At 36.7% G+C, this 23,519-nt stretch overlaps 2 protein-coding genes and 1 long non-coding RNA gene across 4 annotated transcripts; all 3 read right to left on the bottom strand.

Moving 5' to 3' along the window:
• Positions 1 to 492: 492 nt before the first annotated feature.
• Positions 493 to 7,407, bottom strand: LOC114399801. Its single transcript, XR_003663831.1, has 2 exons — positions 7,234 to 7,407; positions 493 to 763 (listed from the first exon to the last, which is right to left on the bottom strand). It is a non-coding gene; the product is annotated as an uncharacterized LOC114399801 (long non-coding RNA).
• A 2,521-nt stretch (positions 7,408 to 9,928) lies between these two features.
• Positions 9,929 to 18,558, bottom strand: LOC114400395 (F-box protein At4g02760-like). 2 transcript variants are annotated; one of them, XR_003663939.1, is made up of 13 exons: positions 17,870 to 18,558; positions 17,132 to 17,307; positions 16,543 to 16,740; positions 16,352 to 16,462; positions 13,123 to 13,208; positions 12,927 to 13,048; positions 12,164 to 12,228; positions 11,999 to 12,071; positions 11,855 to 11,917; positions 11,692 to 11,756; positions 11,519 to 11,596; positions 11,135 to 11,395; positions 9,929 to 10,545 (listed from the first exon to the last, which is right to left on the bottom strand). XR_003663939.1 is itself a non-coding variant. In XM_028362836.1 (12 exons), exons 1-12 carry the CDS (start codon positions 18,203 to 18,205, stop codon positions 11,188 to 11,190), a joined length of 1,581 nt encoding a protein of 526 aa, XP_028218637.1. In that variant the 5' UTR covers positions 18,206 to 18,558; the 3' UTR covers positions 10,632 to 11,187. The 2 variants fall into 2 exon arrangements, 1 of the variants encoding a protein (XP_028218637.1); XM_028362836.1 differs by lacking the exon at positions 9,929 to 10,545 and having other exon boundaries at positions 10,632 to 11,395.
• A 925-nt stretch (positions 18,559 to 19,483) lies between these two features.
• On the bottom strand, positions 19,484 to 23,053 carry LOC114400523 (pre-mRNA-splicing factor 18-like). The gene is made up of 2 exons (XM_028363009.1): positions 21,652 to 23,053; positions 19,484 to 20,038 (listed from the first exon to the last, which is right to left on the bottom strand). The coding sequence occupies exons 1-2, from the start codon at positions 22,471 to 22,473 to the stop codon at positions 19,625 to 19,627; spliced, it is 1,236 nt and encodes a 411-aa protein (XP_028218810.1). The 5' UTR covers positions 22,474 to 23,053; the 3' UTR covers positions 19,484 to 19,624.
• Positions 23,054 to 23,519: the final 466 nt, after the last annotated feature.

Raw genomic sequence — 23,519 nt, 5'->3', positions numbered from 1 at the left:
TAACAATTCACCAATTGATTTACAAAGGGATAACATTAATCTCATAATGTTTTTTCCTATGTGAATCATCTTTGGATGAAACACTGTAATTTTCAATTATTTTCCCCCAAGTGCTTCGAAATTATTTTGCCGTCCACTCTATCGATGACATATTGACATGATGGTGGACTCTGCAATAAATGTTTGAGTATTTTTACCTTTGAATGATAACTAAAAAAAAATCTTCCCACTTCTTTTGCTTTTAACTTTTATTAGGTAAAGAACATCTCCAAAGAAGGAAACTTAAATTTGGTGAATATCCGTCTTCTATCCTATCTTCTAAACTCTCGACTAGTTTTTCGTATAAAAATTGTGAATAAGCTATAGACAAAAGCTTATGTAAAATAACTGCTTCTTAGTTCTGACAAAAATATTTTCATACATTCAGGGAACAATTTTCTAAGTCAATTCAACCAAACCAAAGCATAAGTTAATACACATGGGACCAGTGTGTGAAGAAAAGGTCAAGTATTTATTATACAGTGTTAGTTGTCAAGAATTGTACATCACCCTATGATCTCCAAGCCAATTGGCAGTTACATAACATGAAGGAAGCCTCAACGAGTACCATTCAGTAATTGAATATGAAAATACAAGCAAAGGCAAAGAGTGAGGAAAGAAGGGGCAAGAATAATACAAATCACTGATTCTTCCTTTGACCAAATGTGTTTTCAACACCATTTGTAACTTTTTCTCTGCGCTCAGCAATCATATCTGAATATGCCTGACAACAAACAAGGAATATTATATGGATCTTGCTGACAAGCCTCCTCTCAGGTTTAGCCAAATTATACTTGACACCCTTCTCATTTCAAAAGCGACACTTTAAGGGAGGTCGGAGTAAATTTCAATTACCTTCCTTGAAGCAGAGCTAAGTGTATTTTCAATACAAGAACTCAATTTAAATTTTTAATTCTCTTTTAATAGATCTCTTGTTATCACATAGAATATAGAACAATTACTAATTTTCACCTTCACTTGAATTCTTAACTTATTTTTATTGAGTTCTGTTTTATTTCTTGACTCACACAAGAACCTTCATTTTAACTTGAAAATTTGATTTTCTTAAAGCTTAAAGAACCTTAGTTGTAGTTGTTTATGTAAGCAACTTCTATAAGAACTCCTTTGCTTCAATGGTATTATCAGGTTGCTTAAATTTAAGAACCAATATAAACAAATGCATTGGAGTTTCTCTTAGTACAATGATAATTAAATCTCAAAAGAGGTGAGAATAAATTTTGAAATAAAAGGGCTACCGAATTGAAACCTTTATGTGTAATTTATCTTTAAAATATTGGTTAAGGTAGAGTAAACAAATATTGAATAATTTATATATTTTTAATATAATAAATACTATTTTCTTTTCTAATTAACACTTTCTACTTCTTTATTTTTGCCGTACTAGTTAGCATTTGTCTGTCCTGAGTAAAATTACCTTTAAGATAAAGTATTTTTCCTATTTTGTGCAGTATTTGTAAACACAGCAGAACCTCTCCTATACTCCACACTCCACATAACTTTCTCAAATGCAAAAAGCTAATACCATGTAGAAGTAGAACATGAGCCTTGGGATAAGAATAGAGGAGATATATGAAATGATACAGAGAGTGATATAGAGAGCTAAGGAATTTTTGGATTGAAACTAGTATCAACCTCTACAATTGTAGAGGGATTTGCAGTACAAGCTGTGAATACAGGGAAAGTTTTTGGGAGAGAGAAATTAGATTCACAATTCACACGATATTCCCTAAGTACCCTTAGCTCTTCTATTTAACTACTCAAGAAGTAACGAAATCCTTCAATTGGTTGTTGGCCTTGCGTGCTCTGGTGCTTTTGCGCATTCCCTGTAATTCCGGATCATGCATAACAGAATTATCCTCTTGCATTCCATGTGGGCCCTTACACACTTGAATTGATGACTCAGCAACATCTATTTCCTTCTCCTTAATTTGTCTTATTACAATACCATCCCCATTTAAGACAACCTTGTCCTCAAGGTTGAAGCTAGGATAATTGGCTTTCATATCTTCCAACCCTTCCCATGTGGATTCATCTGGTGGCATGTTTGTCCATTGGATAAGAACCTGTGGAATCTTCAACTCTCCTTGTTGAATCACACGTGCAGCTAGTACCTTAGCAGGTAGTACAATAGGCCCAATATCAGTCATTGTCAAGGGAAGTGGCATGTATTGTTCAGTGGTCCCTCCTTTGAAAGGCTTCAATTGTGACACATGGAAAACTGAGTGAATCTTTGCTTCTTCTGGTAATTGGAGCTTGTAGGCTACAACACCTACCTTAGCTATTATCATGAAAGGTCCAAAAAATCTCATACCCAATTTTTTATTCTTTCTCAAAGCAACAGATTGCTGCCTATAAGGTTGTAATCGTACCAGCACCCAATCTCCAACCTGCAGCTCAAGATCTCTCCTTTTCTTGTCAGCTTGATTTTTCATATAAACTTGTGCTCTTTCCAAGTTACTTTTGAGCTGTTGTAGAGTTCTGTCTCTTTCTACCAGCTGCTCTTGCACCGTAATAGGGTCATTTGGTTGAGGCCTATAGCGAGTTAAAGCTGGAGGGTCCCTCCCATAGAGTGCTTTAAAGGGTGTCATGCCAATGCTTGTATGGTGAGCTGTATTGTACCAGTATTCAGCCCAAGTTACAGCTTTATACCAAGCCTTAGGATTCTCAAAAGTGAAACATCTCAAAAACATCTCTAAACACTTGTTGAGAATTTCAGATTGTCCATCTGACTGTGGGTGATATGCAGAACTCATGGCCAATGTTGTACCCTGTATCTCAAATAATCTTTTCCAGAAATCGCTAGTGAATACCTTGTCTCTGTCTGAAACTATAGACTTTGGAATTCCATGCAACTTCACTATATAATTCATGAAAGCCTCTGCAACTGTTTTACTGCTGTAATCACTTTTAAGTGGAACAAAGTGAGCAAATTTTGTCAATCTATCAATTACCACCATTATTGTAGTGTAGCCAAAAGAGGGAGGTAGCCCAGTAATGAAATCCATAGCTACATCTTCCCATACCTGAGATGGGATGGGCAATGGTTGGAGCAACCCAGCTGGTAAACTATGAGAAGATTTTGCTTGCTGACATATAGCACAATTTTGCACAAACTGTTCGATGTCTTTCTTCATATTGTGCCAAAAATATTGATAAGCAATTCTAGCCATGGTTCTAGAATTTCCTGAATGTCCCCCAATAGGAGAGCTGTGATTCTCCTTCAAAATCATTTGAATCAAGTTAGAAGCGTCTGGTATAACCAACCTGCCTTTCCAATAAAGCAGTCCCTCTTTGGTCGTGTAGTGAGGCTTCAGCTGGGGGTGATCTTTGCATTGAGTTATGAGCTCCTGCATTTTATCATTACTCTTCACTTCATCTAGTAATTGTTGCATAAATCGTGTCTTTGGTTCAGACCACGATATCATGAACATTCTGGACAAGGAATCGGCAGCTATGTTCTCCTTTCCTGGATTATACTCAATGACAAAATCGTAACCCAGAAACTTGTGTAGCCATTCTTGTTGTTCAGGTGTTTGTAGGCTTTGATCCATCAAGCTTCTCAAGCTCTTCTGATCAGTCCTGATGATAAACTTACTCCCCAATAAGTAGTGCCTGAACTTTGCGATGGCTTCAGCTATAGCGAGCATTTCTCTAAAGTAAGCTGATTTCTTCTGGTTTCGTGGTGCCAGCTTCTTTGAGAAAAATGCTATCGGGTGGCCATTTTGGTGCAGAACTGCCCCCACTCCAATTCCTGAAGCGTCAGTTTCAAGGATAAAAGTTTGTTGGAAATTCGGCAGAGCTAATACAGGTGCAGATGTGATGGCTTGTTGCAGCCCTTGAAAAGCTTCTTGTGTTGTTTCATTCCAGCAAAATGAATCTTTCCTTAACAAGTCTGTTAAAGGAGCTGCTATTTTGGCATACGATTTAATGAATCGTCTATAGTAGCCGGTCAATCCTAAAAACCCTCTCAACTGTTTCAGGTTAGGAGGTGTTGGCCACTTGAGAACTGCTTCAATCTTTGTTGCCTCCATTGCTACCCCTTTCCCTGACACCACATGTCCCAGATACTCTATCTCCTCAACCCCAAAAACACATTTTGATAGTTTTACATACAGGGTATTTTGTTCTAACACCTGTAAAACTGCTTCCAAATGTGTGAGGTGGTCCTTCCAAGTGGTACTATACACAAGGATGTCATCAAAAAATACCAATACATACTTCCTCAGAGCATGTTGAAAAATTTGATTCATGAGACATTGGAAGGTTGCTGGCGCGTTTGTTAACCCAAATGGCATAACTAGCCATTCATAATGACCATGGTGGGTTCTAAAAGCAGTCTTGTGTCTATCCTCCGGTTGAATCAAGATTTGGTGGTAACCGGACCTCAAATCCAGCTTCGAAAAATACTTTGCACCACAAAGTTCATCTAACAACTCATCTACAGTAGGCATAGGGAAACTATCCTTAACTGTAATGGCATTTAAAGCTCTATAGTCTGTGCAAAACCTCCAACTTCCATCTTTCTTTTTCACTAACACAATGGGAGATGAAAAAGGGCTATTACTGGGCTGAATGATTCCTTGATCTAGCATCTCTTTCACCATCTTTTCAATTTGCTCCTTTTGACTGTGGGGATACCTATAAGGTTTAACTTTGACCGGATTGGAGCCCTCTTTCAAAGGAATAGCATGGTTTTGAGGTCTTTGGGGTGGTAGTCCTTCTGGTGTCTTGAAAATACCTCTGTAAGTATATAATATCACAGCCACCTCAGGTGACATGTTAGCTGGTATCTCATCCCATACGTCATTGACTGCATCAGCTTGTACTCTCTCTACAGTGAACACTTCATCAATACTTCTAGTGTTACACATCCTTTTCAGCTGATGTAATTGTGCCTGACCTGGTCCCATGCTTGTGTCACCCTGTAATGTAATGAATTTTCCTTTGTGGAAAAATTTCAAAGTTAAAGCTGAATAGTCTGCCACATGAGGCCCTAAAGTAGCCAACCAAGCTGTCCCCAATATTAAGTCTGCACCAGCTACAGGTAAAAGGTACACAGGAATCAACATTTCATGCTCTTGAATGACTATAGGGAGTTGTGTCACTACCCCCTCTGCTGTCATAGTCTGTCCATTTCCCACTAACACCTTAAAGCAGGGTGCTGGTTCCACTGGTAATTTCAGAAAATGCGCAATTCTTGGTTGTACAAAATTATCAGAGCTCCCTCCATCAATAAGTATTTGTACTTGGAGTTTGCCAATTTTCCCCATGAAACGCATTGTCCCTAGACTGTTGGCTCCTTTCATTGCATTCAAGGATAGGTGATGTTCTGTGTGAGTTTGGTTTATGATGTTTTGTGGTTGGTCTGGTGGTTCTGTTTCCTCTTCTGCTGCATTTTCTGGTTCATGGTCAGATTGCAACAACATCAAGTGTTTGTTAGGACACTTGTGGCTAAATGAGAATTTCTCATCGCACCAATAACACAGTCCTTTGTCCTTCCTTAATTGCATCTCTGCAGGGGTGATTCTTTTGATATTTGGATTCTTTTGGTTAATGTCCATGGGTCTGGTAGGGGGTGTTGGTAATAAGGGAGTATTGGTTGGTTTTTGGTTGATTTCTGGTTTATTTGAATTGAAGTGAGCTCTATTTTGGTATTGAGTGTTTGGGTTTTGGTATTTTTGTGGTTTGGTGTTGGAAGTGTATTTTTCTTCATAAACTTTTGCTAGGGACACAGCTTTCACAATGTTAATAGGAGTGTGAACCATCACATCTCTCCTAATATCGGGGTTTAAGCCACTTATAAAACAATCAACAAGAGCATCAGTGCTTAATCCATAGACCCTGTTTGCTAAAGCAGTAAATTGCCGATAATAATCACTCACAGTCCCAGTTTGGCTAAGCTTAAACAAGGTAGCTCTAGGACAATCATAGATTGAAGGTCCAAAATCCAATTCTAAGGCACGAGTGAACTCAGCCCAGGAATTAAAAGGATGTGTTCTCTGTATCATTTGAAACCAAGGTACCACATCTTGATCAAGATGAACAGATGTGATAGTCAATCGATCCTTATCAGGGGTTTCATAATAATCGAAAAATTGCTCAGCTCTAAAAATCCATTCCATTACATTTTTGCCATCAAAACGGGGGAAATCGAGCTTGACATTTCTTACCTGAAACGGAGCTTTGTTTGAGTTCGTAACACCATGGGAAGAGGTCTGAGAGGAGTTGCGTAATAACATCAAAAGAGCTTCGTTGATTTTATCCAGTTTCCCATCAGTGGACGATTGCAGATCCTCCATGGTTTGAAATCGAGCATCCGTCACAGCACCAAAACGCTCAAACTGGATCTGAACTTCATCGTACAACTTCTTGATATCGTCGGCGTTTTTCTTCACGTCGGTGGCGAGCTCTTTCATTCTGGTGTTGTCTGCCATGGTGAGATGAAAGCACCAATGAAATGATACAGAGAGTGATATAGAGAGCTAAGGAATTTTTGGATTGAAACTAGTATCAACCTCTACAATTGTAGAGGGATTTGCAGTACAAGCTGTGAATACAGGGAAAGTTTTTGGGAGAGAGAAATTAGATTCACAATTCACACGATATTCCCTAAGTACCCTTAGCTCTTCTATTTAACTACTCAAGAAGTAACGAAATCCTTCAATTGGTTGTTGGCCTTGCGTGCTCTGGTGCTTTTGCGCATTCCCTGTAATTCCGGATCATGCATAACAGAATTATCCTCTTGCATTCCATGTGGGCCCTTACACACTTGAATTGATGACTCAGCAACATCTATTTCCTTCTCCTTAATTTGTCTTATTACAATATACCACCATGCACAAATTAGGGAGGAAATGAGTGAAGTGATTATCACCGAATGTAAAAACAACCAACTAATGGCAATAATTGATACCCCCGTCAGCGCTATTGTCCAGGGTTGACACATAAACAGAATACGAGAAAGGATAAACAACCAAGCAAGTTTACTAAATATCATAAAAAGAATGTTATATTATGTTTTCAAATGTCCAATATTAATGTACAATTCCAATAACTGAGGAGTCCAACATACTTATTTTATTTCATTTTGTCAATTTTAGGGATTAAAAAAATTGATGGTGTGGATTATATATTAATGGTGAGGAAGAAGAGAAGGGAAAAGGGAAAGCTTACCAAGAGGGTTTAGTGTCCCAGACAGAGTCGTAGTCGAGGTAACCCTCCATGTCGTTGACCACGCCATTTTCGTCCAAGAACGAAGGCTCTTTACCTTTGGAGTCACTGGGATTGATGCCAAAGGGAATTGAATAGTGTTCATCAAAAATAATAATTTTTTGCAAATAAAAACTTTTATCACAAGCTCATAAAGATAGATGCAATAGTGTTATCCACTTATAAGAAAAACAAGTTCAATAAAAAAAATCAAGTTTAGTCGTTTAGTAATACTAAATCAATATTTTTACAAAGATTTTTCAGATAAAGACTTGCTGAGAAAAATGTATTGAGATAAGCTTAAAGAATATTCAATAAAATTATTTAAAAGAGATGTAAAAAAATTTGATTTAGACTGATTTATTCAAATTAAGTTACGCTAGTTTTCTTTTACACGATTGTAAAAAATTTTACTAATCAAAACTTCGATTACAAACAAGTATTTTGTCTTGTTACTCCTGACTATACAAATATTCTCTTTGTCACTTCTAACACACCCTTAGACTCTCCTTAAATTTAAGATCACCTAAGTATTGTTTAACATTAAATCATTTTTTGTTTTCACAAACAAAAGTTTAAATGAATATAATAATTTAACAACACTAAGAGTGAATAAACAATTAAGCTCGGATACAAATAACTTTACTTAGAAAAGAGTAAAGAAGATCAAGTGCAAAATATATCGTCCACTCAAAATATGTAGCGTTTGCTTCAGACAACTTGTGCTCGTTTTTCACTTAATTGTTTTTCGACACTTGTTTCTAAAAAAACAAACGTCTTTTATAGACTTTACTGAAAGATTCATCACAGCATCAGTGTTGAGTATTGATATGTCTGTTGTCTCATAGTTAGAGGTGAAACATGTGATGCGCTCTGAATGACAATGATGGAAATAAAAGTATTGATAATTGCATGTGCTCCTCTTTTGCAACGAAAATGACCTTTGAGAAATATTCTACAAATACCTTATATTCTCTTCTATTTTATTTTTTTCTTAAATTTCAAATGTTAGCAATTCAAATAAATAGAGGTAAAGTTGGAATTTGAAAAGCGAGATCGTACACTTCCCTTATAATCCTTTAGTACCTTGTTGGACGTCATTTGTGAGGATATAAAATAAGTGTACATATAATTTAAAGTTCATTGGATATAACTAAAAACAGTTCTGTGTGAAAACACTAATTTTCACAATAAGTGAATGCAATTATTTAACAAAGCGTTGGACACTCAATATATCTTATAAAATTGTTTTTCACTTTAAGTATGGATGCCACTTACTAGAGTTGTAGATGTTAAAATAACAGGTAAGCTTTTTTATGAACTTGGTTCACAATAAGTGAATGCAATTATTTAACAAAGCGTTGGACACTCAATATATCTTATAAAATTGTTTTTCACTTTAAGTATGGATGCCACTTACTAGAGTTGTAGATGTTAAAATAACAGGTAAGCTTTTTTATGAACTTGGTCCTACTCACTTAACAACAACTCATTAATTTATTGATAATTTATAATTTTATAAACATCAAAATTGAAGGTATGATAGGTCGTTCAGTGATTAATGGATAGTCTAGACCTAACATACATTTCTAATTATAACTATAAAGAATACTTACATCACTTAAGTGTAACTAACACATGAGTTAAGGCTAAAAAGACTCATGTAAAAACAAACATAAATAGTCACTTTTATTTTTGAAATTATAAAATAATAACAATTTAGTCATGAAAGAATGATAATTTTGATTTAATATTGTATAAAAAAATGCAAGTATTATGTCTTGTTTTATAATTTAATATTAAATTGATCATTAAACATTACAAATTTATTAACAAAATGGTCCTACAAAAATTAAAACATAATTATGACACTTTTTGCATAAATAAAATTTTCAAAAATAACTTTAAAAAACAATTCTTTTCCTAAAATTAAATTAAAACAAACATCACATTAGATATTAAATAGAATTTTATAATATATATATATATATATATATATATATATATATATATATATATATATATATATTTAATGACTATGCACTATTAACATAAAATTACACTGACAACCAATAAAAATTAATGTTAATATAACATTTAAAATAATTATTATAAAAATGAACAAAAACTTAATCTACATGATGATTTAGAATTAGATGATTTAGAATTAGATGGGGCGTAAAATCTCTTTACATGGTTAATATTTCGACTATTTACACATTTTAAAACAAACTGCATAGTCAAAGTAAATATAATAGAAAAAAATAGTGTATGCACCATTTAAAACAAAATTATACTGTCACTTAATCATAAAACGATATATATAGTTTGTTAATTTGTACAATTAAACTCTTACAAATCATAACTACATTAGTTTTAATTAATTTAATAGTATAAAACTCTTATGCAAACAGTATATGAAAATTAATATGTAAATAAGTAGAAAAAATCATCTTTCATTGGTTTTAAAATATCCTGACATGGGCGTTTTTTTCTTTTAAAGACATGGAATTAAGTCGAGAATCTAAAATGTAATATAAAGTCGACTAAAAAACTGAGTTTTATGAAAACCCGAAACTGTTCAAATATTGGAACCTGACATGCCAACTATCCGTTTTTGCAATGCTAAGAATTGGAAAGTCATCAGATCAGAGAGCAGTTTCATATGTAATTACTGTAAGTTCAAGTAATTTTGTCAAGTTTAGGAGCCAGTAGGAAGAATTTTATTACATCACTTACATAATTTGTGTATTATACCTACACGCAACGATGCAACAAGTGCGAGTTACATTTTTCAAGGATGTCACCTCTCACGAACAGGAATGTGTTTCATCAACGGAGGGCATGTTCATTCATCATGAAATGATCCATGACCTGGCCATCTCCCATTATTACTAATAAAAAGTAAACAAATAATTGTTTACATAATTTTTATTTGCGAATTAACTAAAAAAAGGATACAAGATACATCATAACTCAAGACCTCTCCTACATTAGAACCAAAAATAAATCCCGGCACTATGGATTGATGCCGAGGGAAAATAACCTCTTTTTTGGGGGGGAGCTAGTGGGATGGAGCAGCAGTATATTTACGTTTCTGCAAATATGGAAACAGAGGCCAACTTTTAAAAAATTGCAACTGATCTCCAATTGTCCTCCCAGATTGAAAACAAAATGAAGAACTTCAAAACACAGAGAAGGACAAAATGAAAGTTGAAAAATCCAGGATCCATATTGACATCCATCCTGTGGCATCGTTCTTCCCCTACCGCTCCCCTAGTCCATAAATTCAAAACACAATATTAAGAAACGCCAAGAGGCGAACAAACATTGAGTTTAGAAGGAAAAAAACACAGCAGGAATTAATTTCAAAGCATCAAACTGTATTGTAACATCCCTTTTTGTGGACACAAACGTGTTAGGTATCTCCAATTTCCAATATGGGATACTAGACAGCAAAACTTGTCACGTGCCAACCATGACAATCTCCAAAACATCATATTCTACGTAAGCTTTCAAACTTGTTCATAGTGCATAGTTGTCCAAAGTCAAAACCTAAAAGCAAAGCTAATCTATCCTAGTAAAATGCTTTTATTAAAGGGTCAAGCAAGTATATTGAGGACAATGGTGAAGGAGTATTTATTACACCCTATTAAATATTTCTAATTCCTTAAACAAGTATTAAATGATTTTTGTATTTATTATATAATAAATTCTTTCTTTTTCAATAATTACTTCCTAGTTTTGTTTTCTTCACTAATGACCTCAAGGCACCAGTGCTTTTATACATTAGAAATCAACTTGTAACCCCCCTCCCCCAACACACACAAGTGCACCCGCATCCACAGAGACAATGAGAGAGTACCAAGTTCACTAGATTATTGTCCTTCTAAACTGATGCCTCACAAGGAGGATTCCCTAGAGGGACAAAAAGTCAATCTCATCTGAGCTTTCCTCATATATCACATAGTTGGCATCTTGACCATCCTCATTGCCACTTCCTTGATCACTATTGTAGCTGCTTTCAGATGTACTCATAAAAATTGATCCATCTGACGTGTGGCTGCTCAATTGTGATGGCAAACTTATCTCGCTGTTCATATCAGCATCGAATGTCTCGATGTAACTGCAAGACAATCCAGAAACACAAACAATTGGTGACCTTTAGAATGAAAGAAAAAATCCCTCCGCCTGCAAGAAATTAAGTGCACCAAAATCCAAAATACTCTAAAAGTGAAAACTATCTAACCTTCCTTCTGCTGATGGATATTCAGCCACCAGACACATATCAGGTCTTGCTTCCAAAACCTGTTTTATAGGCATAATACTGGAACACAGCCCCAAATTTGTAAATAAATAAAGAATTAAAAAATAAGCCATTTAGAAAGTCGAAGTAACACATCCATAGATGACAATCATTACCTAGAGTTGTAGCACCTGTGATACCAGTCAGCCTCAGATGCTAAGCCTTCCCTATTGGATATGTCCTGATTAAAGGAAAAAGTGACAACAAAAATCAAAATTGAGAGTCTAGCACAAACTTCACTCTTATTTTAGCAAGGTAAATATATTTCTATATACCCACAAGATGTACAAGCAATTTGAAATCTCCTGCAAGAATTGCAGTCAGTAGCTTAGCGACTTCCATCTGCACAAAGTATTAGTATTTCAGTTCAGAGGCAATTGGGTGGAAAAGGGAAAAAAAGTAGAAATGTATTAAAAATATTACCTCTTTGAGATGCATGCAATCCCTTAAAATTAAGACCTCAAGTAAGTTCCCACCATTGCAGCTTCCAAGGTTTCTGGAAAATAAAGGTTTTAGTATTTTTAATAAATCTCAACTGATCAACAGAATCAGACAGGCTCTAGCAAAGCCTTGTTGGAAACAACTGACCTTAAGAAGTTACCAGTGATTGAATAGGATGTTGAAAAATCAACATATTTCAGTTTCCTAAATCCCTGCACATGAAGTTTGGAATTAATAACTCTGAGAACATGGGGCTTTTCTTTTACTTCAATAATAAATAGGAAAATTAGGAGAATGCCATCTAGTTTAAAATTAATCAACTGAACTTCAAAAACAAAATGGTAGTCTTCAAATCACTCATCAAAAGAACATTAAGATAAGCTGCCCTCACTTTTCCCTGAAAGCATCAAAATGATCACCGATATGTATTATGTAGCATGTAATATTGCAAAATTGTTATTCAAAAATTAAATTTTCCCACCAGTTTTTGATAATCGAAATGCAGTAAATGGATTTAAGCTCATAAATAATTGTATTATTATAAAACATCCGCACATACTCTACACTCCATGATAACAGGTAAGTTACAAGCAGCAAAAGTTCACCATAATGCCTCTAACTTGAACTCAAGATAATCTTTGGGTGTAAAAAGTGCAAAGACAACAAAAATAAATAAAAACTAAAGTTGAGTACAACTAAAGTAAAATGCAGAAATTGAACACTACATATTGAGGGAAACATGTATCTTGTAATGAATAAAATTAATAAAAGGAAAATTCTCTCAATTAACAAGAGATTGTCATAGTTAACAAAAGCTCCAATGGATGCACAATGCACAATGCAAAATAGGTTTGGGAATAAGAACTTGAAACATAGTACATTGAAAATTGATACTTTCATGAAAACATACCTTAACCAGGACGCGAACTTTGCAATCGTGTAGCTTAAACCCTCTAAGGGATAAAGAAGTTAGATGAGGACAATTGTTTACCAGCTCAAAACAGGTTTGCGCTTTCAAGCTGTCATCTCTACCTGATAATCAAAAAAACATAAGTAGAGATATCAAAAGCCCTAAAAAGTAAAATATAGCTGAGAAAGTGAGTTACCTGTTTTAGAAGACTCAAAAAACAAACGCTCTATCAAGTGGCAGTTTGCACTAACTGACATTAATGTTTGCCTCAGCTCAACATGGCTAGCAGTTCAAGAGAGAAAAAAAAAACCATCAACAAATACAATTTAGAAACAACCTTCTCTTTCAAAAGAAATGAATTAGTGGAAAATATGTGAAGTCACAGATACAGATACACATTGAATGCTATTCACTTGTTCGCAACAGAGTTTAAAAGAAGAGATATTGCTATAAAACCAACCAAGTTCATAGTCACAACTCAGCAGAAAGAATTCCCAGCCTAACTATGGCAGATGGAATTTAAAATAATTCATATTCTAGATCATACGAAGTTAAACTGATCTGAGTTCCATTTTCTTCATGTTTAAGGACTTTCAAAAGGTTCAGGGGATTTTTGGGATTCATGGAGTACTACAAAAAATTAGCATGGAATTATGGGAAAATAGTAAATCCCTTTACAAAATTATTGAAAAATAAAAAGGCAAGTTTCATTGATCTCAAGTGTCAAGAGGCACAACAGACCTTTGAAACTTTATGATCAGCCATGATGTCCATGTCAATACTTGCCATGCCAAATTTCTCAAGAGACTTAATTGAGGAAATGGATACAACCAGCAAAGGGATAAGAGAAATAATATAGCATGAAAGCTCATTAAAGTCAGTTCATGAAAAATTGATGGCTAAAGTGATTACAGTCCAGAAGTGACAATATTATTCCCCATTGAAGGAGTTCAAAATTCCTAACTGACTGGAGAGATTAATGGGTGAAGACCAACACAAATGAACCTCTGAACTCCTAGGCTTTGACTTTTGAAATCCACTATTATCCTGGAAATGACAACCAGGTAGCAGCTTCACTTTTATGGAAGATGAACTACCATCTCAAGAGTCCATTTCATTGAACAGGAACAAGTGGAGGAAGTTCAGACTTGTTGACAATCAAAATAGGATCAATTTCATATTCTGTCTTTATTATCATATCAGAATTATACGAACAATACCTCCTATAATTAATTGTATTAATTGTAATTAATCTATATAAAGGAGCATCTGCTGTGTACTCAGATACATGATTTTCAGCCTATTATCCCTCTATATTTTCTCTTATTTTACATGGTATCTAAAACTAGGTAGAGGGAATAACAAAAAGTCAGTGCTCGCTACCCTTCTTATGATAACCCTATCTCCTTTTCCAGCAACTTATTTCACATTTCTCCAAGTTCCAACGCCACTTATCTTTTTCTGGTGACCTTTCCGACCAATGACCCCATCACTCAAATTGCCACCTACCGATCTACACAACGGTGGTGATGGTGGCCACATCGAAGATCTGACATGCCCTCACGTGCATCCTCTTTTTTGTGCCTGACTTAGGCAAACAGCGCCTTGAACCAGCGCATCTGGCGCCAGTTTTGACATCGACTTCCAGCGCAGTGGTCATCCTCCTAATGCGAACAATATCTCCTATAATTAGAATATCTTCAGAATTATACGAACAATATCTCCTATAATTAATTAATTAATCTATATAAAGGAGCATCCGTTGTGTACTTAGATACACGGTTCAGTCCAAATATCCCTCAGTTTCTCTCCTTTTTACAAGACTAATGTCAAATTACATCAGTTCATAAAAGATCTAATTGCACAACCCCAAGTTCTATGCTTTGAAGATGGCAGGTTATTTTACAAGGCAAGTTAGTTATCCCAAGGACTTTTGCTAGAATTCCTTTGCTGCTATCAGAATTCACAAACCATAGGAGGACACTTAGGTCTGTTCAGATATCATAACATCTAAGAGAATATCTGGGGTTGTCTATTGAAAAGGACCGAAGAAAGATATCCAGCAGTTTATAGCCGAATGTGAAGTACACAAGATAAGCATCAAAACCAGTCCCTCACCAGTCTCCTGCAGCCATTGCCTACTCTGACCCAAATGTGGAGTGATGTCTCCATGGATTTCATCAATGGTCTATCCACCGCCAAGCTCAAGGATAACACCTTGGCATGGAGGATAGACTGCCCAAATATGCCCATTTTTTGGCTTTAGCTCATCCTTTCATGGCCAAGGAGATAGCCCATATTTTTATATATGAAATAGTAAGGCATTACATGTTCCCTACTTCCATTAGGAACCATATCTTGCTCAGGCATTTCTAGTCAAAATTATTTAAGCGAGTGGAAACTAAAATCCGAAAGTACAGCAATGCTTAGCATCCACAAATGGATGGGCAAACTAAGATGGTAAATAGATGTTTGGATATTTAAGCTGTTTCACAAGGTATGTATAAGCAGTGGCCACAATCATTGAGTTGGGCTGAATGTTGGTTCAACACAAACAACACCCTTTAGAGCCTTGTATGGAAGGGACCCTACCTTAGTCTTTAGAGGGTATACATTTCCCTCAATCATGGACTATGAAGTAGGAACCAGCTCTCTAATCTCTACTACAAGGGACTTAATTTTGGATGAGTCAAAGGATAATTAACATCAAGCTCAGCACAGCATAATGCAGCAAACCGATGAGAAGAGAGGATTTGCAGGTAGGAGAACAGATGGCCTGGCCGGCTGGCCCTATAGGTTTTAATTCTTGGCCCAGCAAAGAAATGAGAAACTCGGTCCAAGATTCAATGGGCCCTATCAAGCAATCCAAGAGAACGGGGAGATTGCTTACATGCTGCAATTACCTGCCACAAGAAGACTTCAACCTATATTCCATGACATTTGGCTGAAGAAGGCTGTATCAGGCTCCTACAGTGCTTGACACTTGCCCAAAGTATTGACAGACAATTGGGAATTGAAGACACAGTCTAAGGATTTTTTGTATTTTTCACGCATTGCTCATGTGGAAGAAGAGTTGCTAGTATGACATGACTTACATGTGAGAATTCTTCATAGTGTATCACTGTCTACCTCTGGACCACTTCAGAGGTCTACTGAAAATACATCAGTCTTTTTATCATTTTTCGTTCTATTCCTGGTCAAATTCAACCAGAATTCCCAGCCTAAATGTGGCAGATGGAATTTAAAATAGTACATACTCCAGATCATAGGAAACTGCACTGATCATAAAAAGAGTTCCATTTTCTTCATGTTTAACACACTTTAATTTAACCAATGACATTTTCATACCATAAATCCAGTAGCAGTGAGACAATGCTTATAATGAAAAGAAGGGAAAGAACAAGAGTTGAAGGAAATAAACTTACAGCCCAACAATTTCCAAATCAAGGAGAGAAGGGCATGCTGACAATGCTGCACCAAGGGATGCATTATCCATTCTCTCGATATTGTACAAGTGCAACTTTCTCAAAAGAGCCCTACAAAAACAAAATGTAAGAGCCCATTCAAAACAAGTCACCCAAACATACTGAATACTGAAGTCCATGAAAAAACATACCCTGGGGCACCGCCATCCCCACTTAAAGGGCTTAAACAGCATCTTGTGAGAATGGATGACTCTCTCCCTTGTCGAGATCTCTTATCATTCCATGAAAAGTTAGATACTTCTACAATAGCATTTCTGATGGTACAAGCAAATGGTGGACAAGATCCAAGTGAAGTAGTAGCGCCAGGGACAACACCAAGCTTAAGAGACCTTATTAAAAGAATTAAAATAGATTTCTGTGAGAAAATAATGACACATGGAAAAAAAAAGAAGAAAGATCACATTCTAATGCTGGCCCAAGAAGTTAACACTTAACACAAGCTAAGATATTTTTTACGGTTGAAAGAGTTAACAAAGTTTACATGGTAATATACACTTCAAATGATAAAACTAGTTCTACAAATTCTAATAGGAGCAGATAAAGACAATCAGTGATGAAATGTAAGCACCCCCCCTTCCCCCACACACTTTGGTCAGCTCAAGTGCAATAGGTGATTCATTTTGTACTGTCAAATACTATACACCAAAACCACCAGGTGTGCAGTTGATCAAAGTTTGCTCAGGAACAAAAAAACATAGCACGGAAAGGACATTTTCATACCTTAGTGCCTTTCCAGCTCGCTGAACCATCGTGGCAACAACTGCATTGTTAACCTTCGGAACCAGCGTCGTCAAATCAAGATTTGCATAGCACATAGGATCTTTAGCACATTTGCTAAACAGTGAACAAGCAGCCGAAGCATAGCACAGGCTCTGGGTATCAAGCATCGAGAACACCTGTACAACGAGATCAGAATCAGTACCCAGAGAGAGCTTACTCATCACTTCCACGCAGAAGCACGTTTAAAACCTACGGTAGTTCCCCATAATAAGCAATGGAAATTTCAATCTTTTCGTGAAACAAAATGCACCCATAGACTCGTGCTCTGCATGTTCCTCCACAAGCACTTCATTGATGTAGAGCATTGTTGTACTCGATACTTAGAGAAAACTCGAATCCTATTATATTCAATAAAAACCATTTCCATAATATAAAGAAAACGCTTCCCTGAGAAAAAGGGGAAAAATCAACAGCGTTGAAACAACACATCCACCGACTTAATTAATTAGCTCAGCAACACGAAACGCAAAAGCACGAATCTACAGCAAGGGGAAACAGAGGAAAAGCGCTACTCTTTACGAGCAACATTTGAAGCGTAGCATAACATGATTATTATTATTATTATTATTATTACATTGAAATTGAAACGAAAACAGATTAATTGAAAACAAACAGGTATAGTAAGGTGGCATTAAAAAATTAGAGGTGAGGGAAATGAAAAAGGAAAGTGAGAGTGACCTTGATGGTGAGGTCGGGAGGGAGGGGCCAGGAGAGGGAATTGTGGTTGGAAGCGCGTTTGCGGGAGGAGTGTTTGGCGGCGTCGAGGAGGAGAGAGGCCATTTTGAGGGCGCGATCGATGAGATCGGAGTCGGCGTCGGAGGGGACCGATTGGAGGAGCCTCTCGAAGGAGAGATCAAGGGAGAGAGAAGCCACGTCCGAGAGGGAGAGAAACGCCTCAAGCCGACGCTCCACCTCTCCCAGGTTCTCCGCTCTAGGGTTTTGGGACGGACACGGACGCTTCGACATTGACGACAACGACGTCGTTGAGGTGAGAACAGGGGAATGGGAATCCATGGTATAGTAGCAAGCACACTACCCACCAACACACACGAGTGAGTGGTTTCGTTTCGTTTCGTTTCGTTTCGTTTCGTTTTTGTTTGGTTTCTTCACATTCACACGACCCTCACCCTCTCTCTCTGCCTATGGCTATGTACCGCTGCAGATAGATCCTATGCGTTTCAGTGCCGGTGCTTCTCGCCTTAGCGCCACGTGGACCATCACATGGCTCACCTCACTCCATCTGTACACCTCCCTACAAAAAGTTTTTCTTTTTTTAAAAGAATCTTTTTTCTACACCGTCCCGTTCACAGTAAAACTGGATTCCGATCCTTGGTTAATGTCTCACTTCCATGAAATGTCATGAACAGAACATAATTCAAAGGTAAGATTTTACTAAAAATTACTAATCAAGTTTTATGATTAAGATTAATCATCAAAATAAGTGATATTTCACATTAATCAACAAAACAGTAACATGATTTTAAAAAATTATTTTTCTTATCTTTTTTCCTGTCCTTTGTTGGTTGCTTCTCGGGCAACGCTTTATGTTATTTTACCCCTCTCCTTCAGCATGACATATGATCCATCAGTTGAGTCCCATTTGTTTAGTCATGCACAACCAAAATAAAAATTCTTGTCTGCACAGCTCCTAATGAAACTTTGACAGATGGAGATTACATAAAGTGAATGTAGTTTTATTTTGATTTTGATTACATCTACAATCTTCGGTGCTTTCTGACAGCTGTTTAAATAAAGACACTCACTTAAACAATTTATAGATACGCCAAATTTCTCCCTTTTTCTTATGTTTACTAAGCAACCAATTGGATGCACGAAAAGTAATGATCAAAATGCAATTTTAATTCTTTTATGAGTTTAATGATCATACAGTCAAGTTTTTTAAAACTGATAACCAATCATAAATCATAGTATGTGACTTTTAAGATAGTTAAGCCTTAAATTTTTTGACGTACCACTTTCTTTCAAAAAAAAAAAAAAGGCTCATCCCCGGAGGAAAATTGATTGGAAACCAAATAAAAGCCCTTAATGCCTCTTGGTCACAAAACAAAAAATAACAATCCAAACAAATAAATTAATCTTTTAATGGTTGTCGCTTCCAACACTTGGCTGTTTCCTGCACCTCTTTTTTTACTTCTTAAATATAAAAGTACATTTAGAAATTTTGGCTTCCAAAATGACCAATCCGAAAAGTAAAGAAAAAAAACGTTCTGAAAAGGATGCCCGAAACAACTTGGTGTTGCAGGAAGCAACAGCCTCTTTGAAGACACCATCAGAATTTTACATGTTTTCGCCATTTTAAAAGATGCATTTCCTTTTATACAATCAATAAGAGACACAAACAGACTGTATCTAGCAATTAAACATATATAGTATGCATCATACGATGATGTCATTTCAGCAAAACATTAAAAACTAGATGTCTCTTGGAGCAGGCATTATCCTAAGCCTCTCTTCAGAAGCCTGATTGCCCCCACTAAATCTCTCTTCTGCTAGAAGTGAATGCAAATCACTGCCATTTGCCAAACTATTGAACTCAACAGCTTTAGAAGGCAATGTCGGATAACGGCGTTGGCAAAATGTCATTAATCTCTTCACAGATTGCAAGTACTTGCGAGTGGTCTCATCATTCATGATGTGAGCAACACTGTTGGTGTAGATCTTTTCACGGGCAGATCTTTCGTGAATACCAACCATAGTGACACCAATAGGCCAGGGTGCATTCCCAATGGCCAGCTTGATATAATGGTCCATTGCAGCTAGATAATCTCTCTTCATACAGCATTCAACCATCAGCAATAGCGCCTGGCGAATGTCATCCGGAAGAACCTGTAACCGCATACATTCCATTAGTTTAATGCTTCAGAAAACATGCAACACTGACACATATCTTATCAACAATAAAATTTTAAGCTTGCTACTCAAACAAAATCCATTACTTTGAAACAGTAGTATGCACTAAAACAAGGAATATAGCCTTCTAAAGGGATTTACTATACTATTACTTCCCCGACAAAATATCATTTTTAGGCTCTGATTGTGCATGATCCTATAGAATGATCAAGACTAAGCATAATATCATATTTTTTAAAAGTAGAAACTAACCATAATATGATCAAGCTAAATAGTTTGGCTAAACTATTACCATTGAAGTTTCTCAACACGATTGCTAGATTAGAGGGAGGTGTGGGATAATCAACCATTAATGCAGTTTTATTGTCATTTCTGGTCATTAAATTCTGTTCATCAACATCAAGGACTACACCTACACAACAATTTTTACACCAACAAAAATATGCATACCTTACCTGTCCTAGACTCCCAGTTTCAAGTTTTCAACAATAACAAAAATCCTAATCCAACTAGAAAAGTTGGCTATATCAATCAATCACGCCACTTAGTCTCCATTTTGGCATGTGTTTGGATCAGCTTATTTTGGGGGCAAATATGATTTTTCTTTGGAGCTTCTTGAAAAAGATTTTTGGGAGGAAAATAATAATTATTTTCCCTAAAAAACTGATAAATAATAAGTCATAGATTACACACATTCACCATCAATCTAGAAGCAATAAGAACATTGTAATGAAGTCAAGAAATTAAAGATGATGGTGACATTAATAGAAAAAGAGCATAATGAATTAGATAAAAAAAAAAAAAAGAAGCAAATGAGAACTATGAAGTCTAAAGGAAAAAAACAGGAAAAATAAATCGTGTAAAATGTGGAGGAACAGAGGTAACTTTAAGTGGAATGGTCAAGGAAGAAGGATTTCAAATCCTATTATGTTTCTGAAGCAAAAATGTGTGGGAAAATGGGGGAGAATTCACAATTCTATCCAAACTAAACAACCTTCTTTCAGCATTTCAGGAGTAAAAATGTGTTTTTGAAGCCCATAACATGATAGCAAAGCTATAGCCCGTGAAAAGCAGCTATTTTGGCCACGCTCCACTATTTGAATCCTATAAGTAGTCTAGGGATGACCCGCTCTGCTACTCTCCACTATGGCGCACAATTGACAACGATGGTGCAGATTCATACATATGACCTCAGAATGGTCTTACTTACACTCCAACCATTCCAAAAATCATAATAGAAGATACTATCACAACAGACTCTAGCCAACACCTAGATGTCATGCATACAGTTCTCCGAAGACACAATACAATGACAACAGCTTACTTCTCCATCTCTCTTGATTCAAAATTGCTTTACACTTCAGAATATTCTATTAAACTAAAACAAATTACTAACACTATCTAAGATAAATTCTAATATGATCTTAAAATTTGGGTTTGAGTCTACCTCAATCCTACATTGCCCCCACTTATGTACTTTAATTTGGTCATATCTAGTTGACGTGCGATCTCCAACACACAACTAATCCGCAATGCCAAACAAAATTCAAAGATAACATAAACCAAGAGGTAAAAAAAAGAAAACTCACCTTCTTCCTGCAAAACTTAAACAGCGGATTCAAGTAACGCGCACACTGCTTAAACGTGGCAACCATGGACTTCCCCTTGGCCGTGCGCTTCTCCGCCTCAGGCATCTCGCGCAACTCCTGCTTCCACTCATTCAACAGCTTCTTGAAAAACACCAGAATCTTATCCTCATCGCAAAGCTCCTCGAAATTCGCCTTCATCCGCTTCAAGTCCTTGTCCGCTTCGGCACCTTCGGAGCTGCCGCAGTCGCTCAAGTCATCATCTCCGGCTCCACCCTCACGGTCCTGAGCGGCACCGTCGTCGGCCTTCTGGCGCTTCCTCTCGCCGAGGATCCCGGTCTTCTGGCGCTTCCTCAGCTCCGCAATATCTCGCAGGAAATCGTTGGTCTGCCCCTCCGTCATGTCGCTGTCGACCTCGAAGACGCCGGCCTTGAGGACGTACTTGAGGCGGTCCAGCCTGGCGTCATCGTCTTCTCCGAAGAGCGTGACCGGCTGCTTCAGGAAGCGGAGGCGGCGGATGACCTCGGGTTTCGGGAGCACGAGGTTGTCGATGTTTTGCTCGTCGGTGAGGGAGGCGGAGGCGGAGGCGATAGTGGACGAGGCCGAGGAGGAGGCGGTGGATGAAGAGGACGGGGCGGTGGCGGCGGTGTCGGAGGATGTTGCGAGGCGCTTTAGTGACTTGGCTTCCAATTCGCGCTTCTCTTGCTGGCGGAGTTTTTGGATTTCCTTCTGCTGGATCTCGGAGCGCTTGAAGAATTTCTTGCCGCCGGTGTCTTGCGCCAGGGATTGGCGCTTCTTGAGAAGCTCTTGCTTCAGAAGGTCCATCTAGGGTTTAGAGATGATCCGATCAGAATTCGGTAATTTGGGTTAAACTATAAACACCGTTGTAGAGGAAGAACAATAGAACGACCGCGTTTTGGGAGACAAAAAAAATTTAAAAATGAAAGGGGTTGGGGCCAGGGATGGCAACTGGCCGGAACAAGGACGGATTTACTTATCTCCATTTTGCATGGTTATTATCATCGGATTTTATAGGATTTGGGAACTCACAAGGAACCATCGAAGGAGACAATTGAAGCCTCCTATTCTGCACAATGCTCAAAGAGTCTCCACCACCCCTGCCACTCTATTTTCGAAAATCCTGCAGTTTCTATTTTTCCAAATATATTCAATAGCCACACCAAAAAACAAATTAAGATTAGCTATGTCCATTACACCGCAACTTGGAAATTAAATTGGAGATCAGCCAAGAACCAAAATTTGCTCAAACAACATCTGGGAGTATGGCATTCCAAACCTCCTTAGCTGCCACACAAAGCCTCAAAACGTGCTCAATGTTCTCTACCTCTTGACCAACAAAAAGAACAAAGATTCTCATAAGATAATCCTCTTCTAGTCACTAGAGCATTATGAGCTATTTTCCATGAAAAAACACCATAAACCCCCATTTAAACAAAGAAAAAGTTAAATGAAAATATTTCTAATAAAATCTAGGAAGAATTATATTATATAAAAAATGTTAATGAATCAAATTGTAACCTAAATTAAAATATATTAAATTTGAATTGGTACTTAAAATATAAATTGATGTTTTTATGGGTTTTTAGATTTTGTTTAATATTTTTTATGATAAACGAGTTTAAATCTAAGTTAATCTTTTTTGACAATTCTTTTTTGAAACTTTACCAAATATTAAGAAGGCATTATATTAGGTAAAATTCTGGCCTTGAACCAAATATTTTTTTTACGAGAAAAGATACTCTTACTACGAGAATAATTCTTACAAAATTATTTTTTATTGTTTTCATTTTTTTTAATATCTAATGATTATAATAATATTAAGAAAATAAATAATAAAGATAAGAAATGAT

Source organism: Glycine soja, chromosome 19 (assembly GCF_004193775.1).
Source record: "Glycine soja cultivar W05 chromosome 19, ASM419377v2, whole genome shotgun sequence".
Classification (NCBI taxonomy): domain Eukaryota; kingdom Viridiplantae; phylum Streptophyta; class Magnoliopsida; order Fabales; family Fabaceae; genus Glycine; species Glycine soja.
The sequence above is the reverse complement of the archived record's forward strand: the minus strand, read 5'-3'. Positions and strand labels throughout refer to the sequence as shown.

Bases quoted from the DNA above. Each gene is read 5' to 3' on its own strand.
- LOC114400395 (XM_028362836.1), bottom strand. From the start codon at position 18,205: ATGGATTCCCATTCCCCTGTTCTCACCTCAACGACGTCGTTGTCGTCA. The intron at 12,229-12,926 runs GTATGTTTTCAT...CTTCATGTGCAG, and splicing joins AAGTTCGCGTCCTGGTTAAG to GGATTTAGGAAACTGAAATA. The intron at 11,918-11,998 runs GTAATATTTTTA...TACTTTGTGCAG, and splicing joins ATTGCATGCATCTCAAAGAG to ATGGAAGTCGCTAAGCTACT.
- LOC114400523 (XM_028363009.1), bottom strand. From the start codon at position 22,473: ATGGACCTTCTGAAGCAAGAGCTTCTCAAGAAGCGCCAATCCCTGGCG. The intron at 20,039-21,651 runs GTGAGTTTTCTT...ATGCGGTTACAG, and splicing joins TTAAGTTTTGCAGGAAGAAG to GTTCTTCCGGATGACATTCG.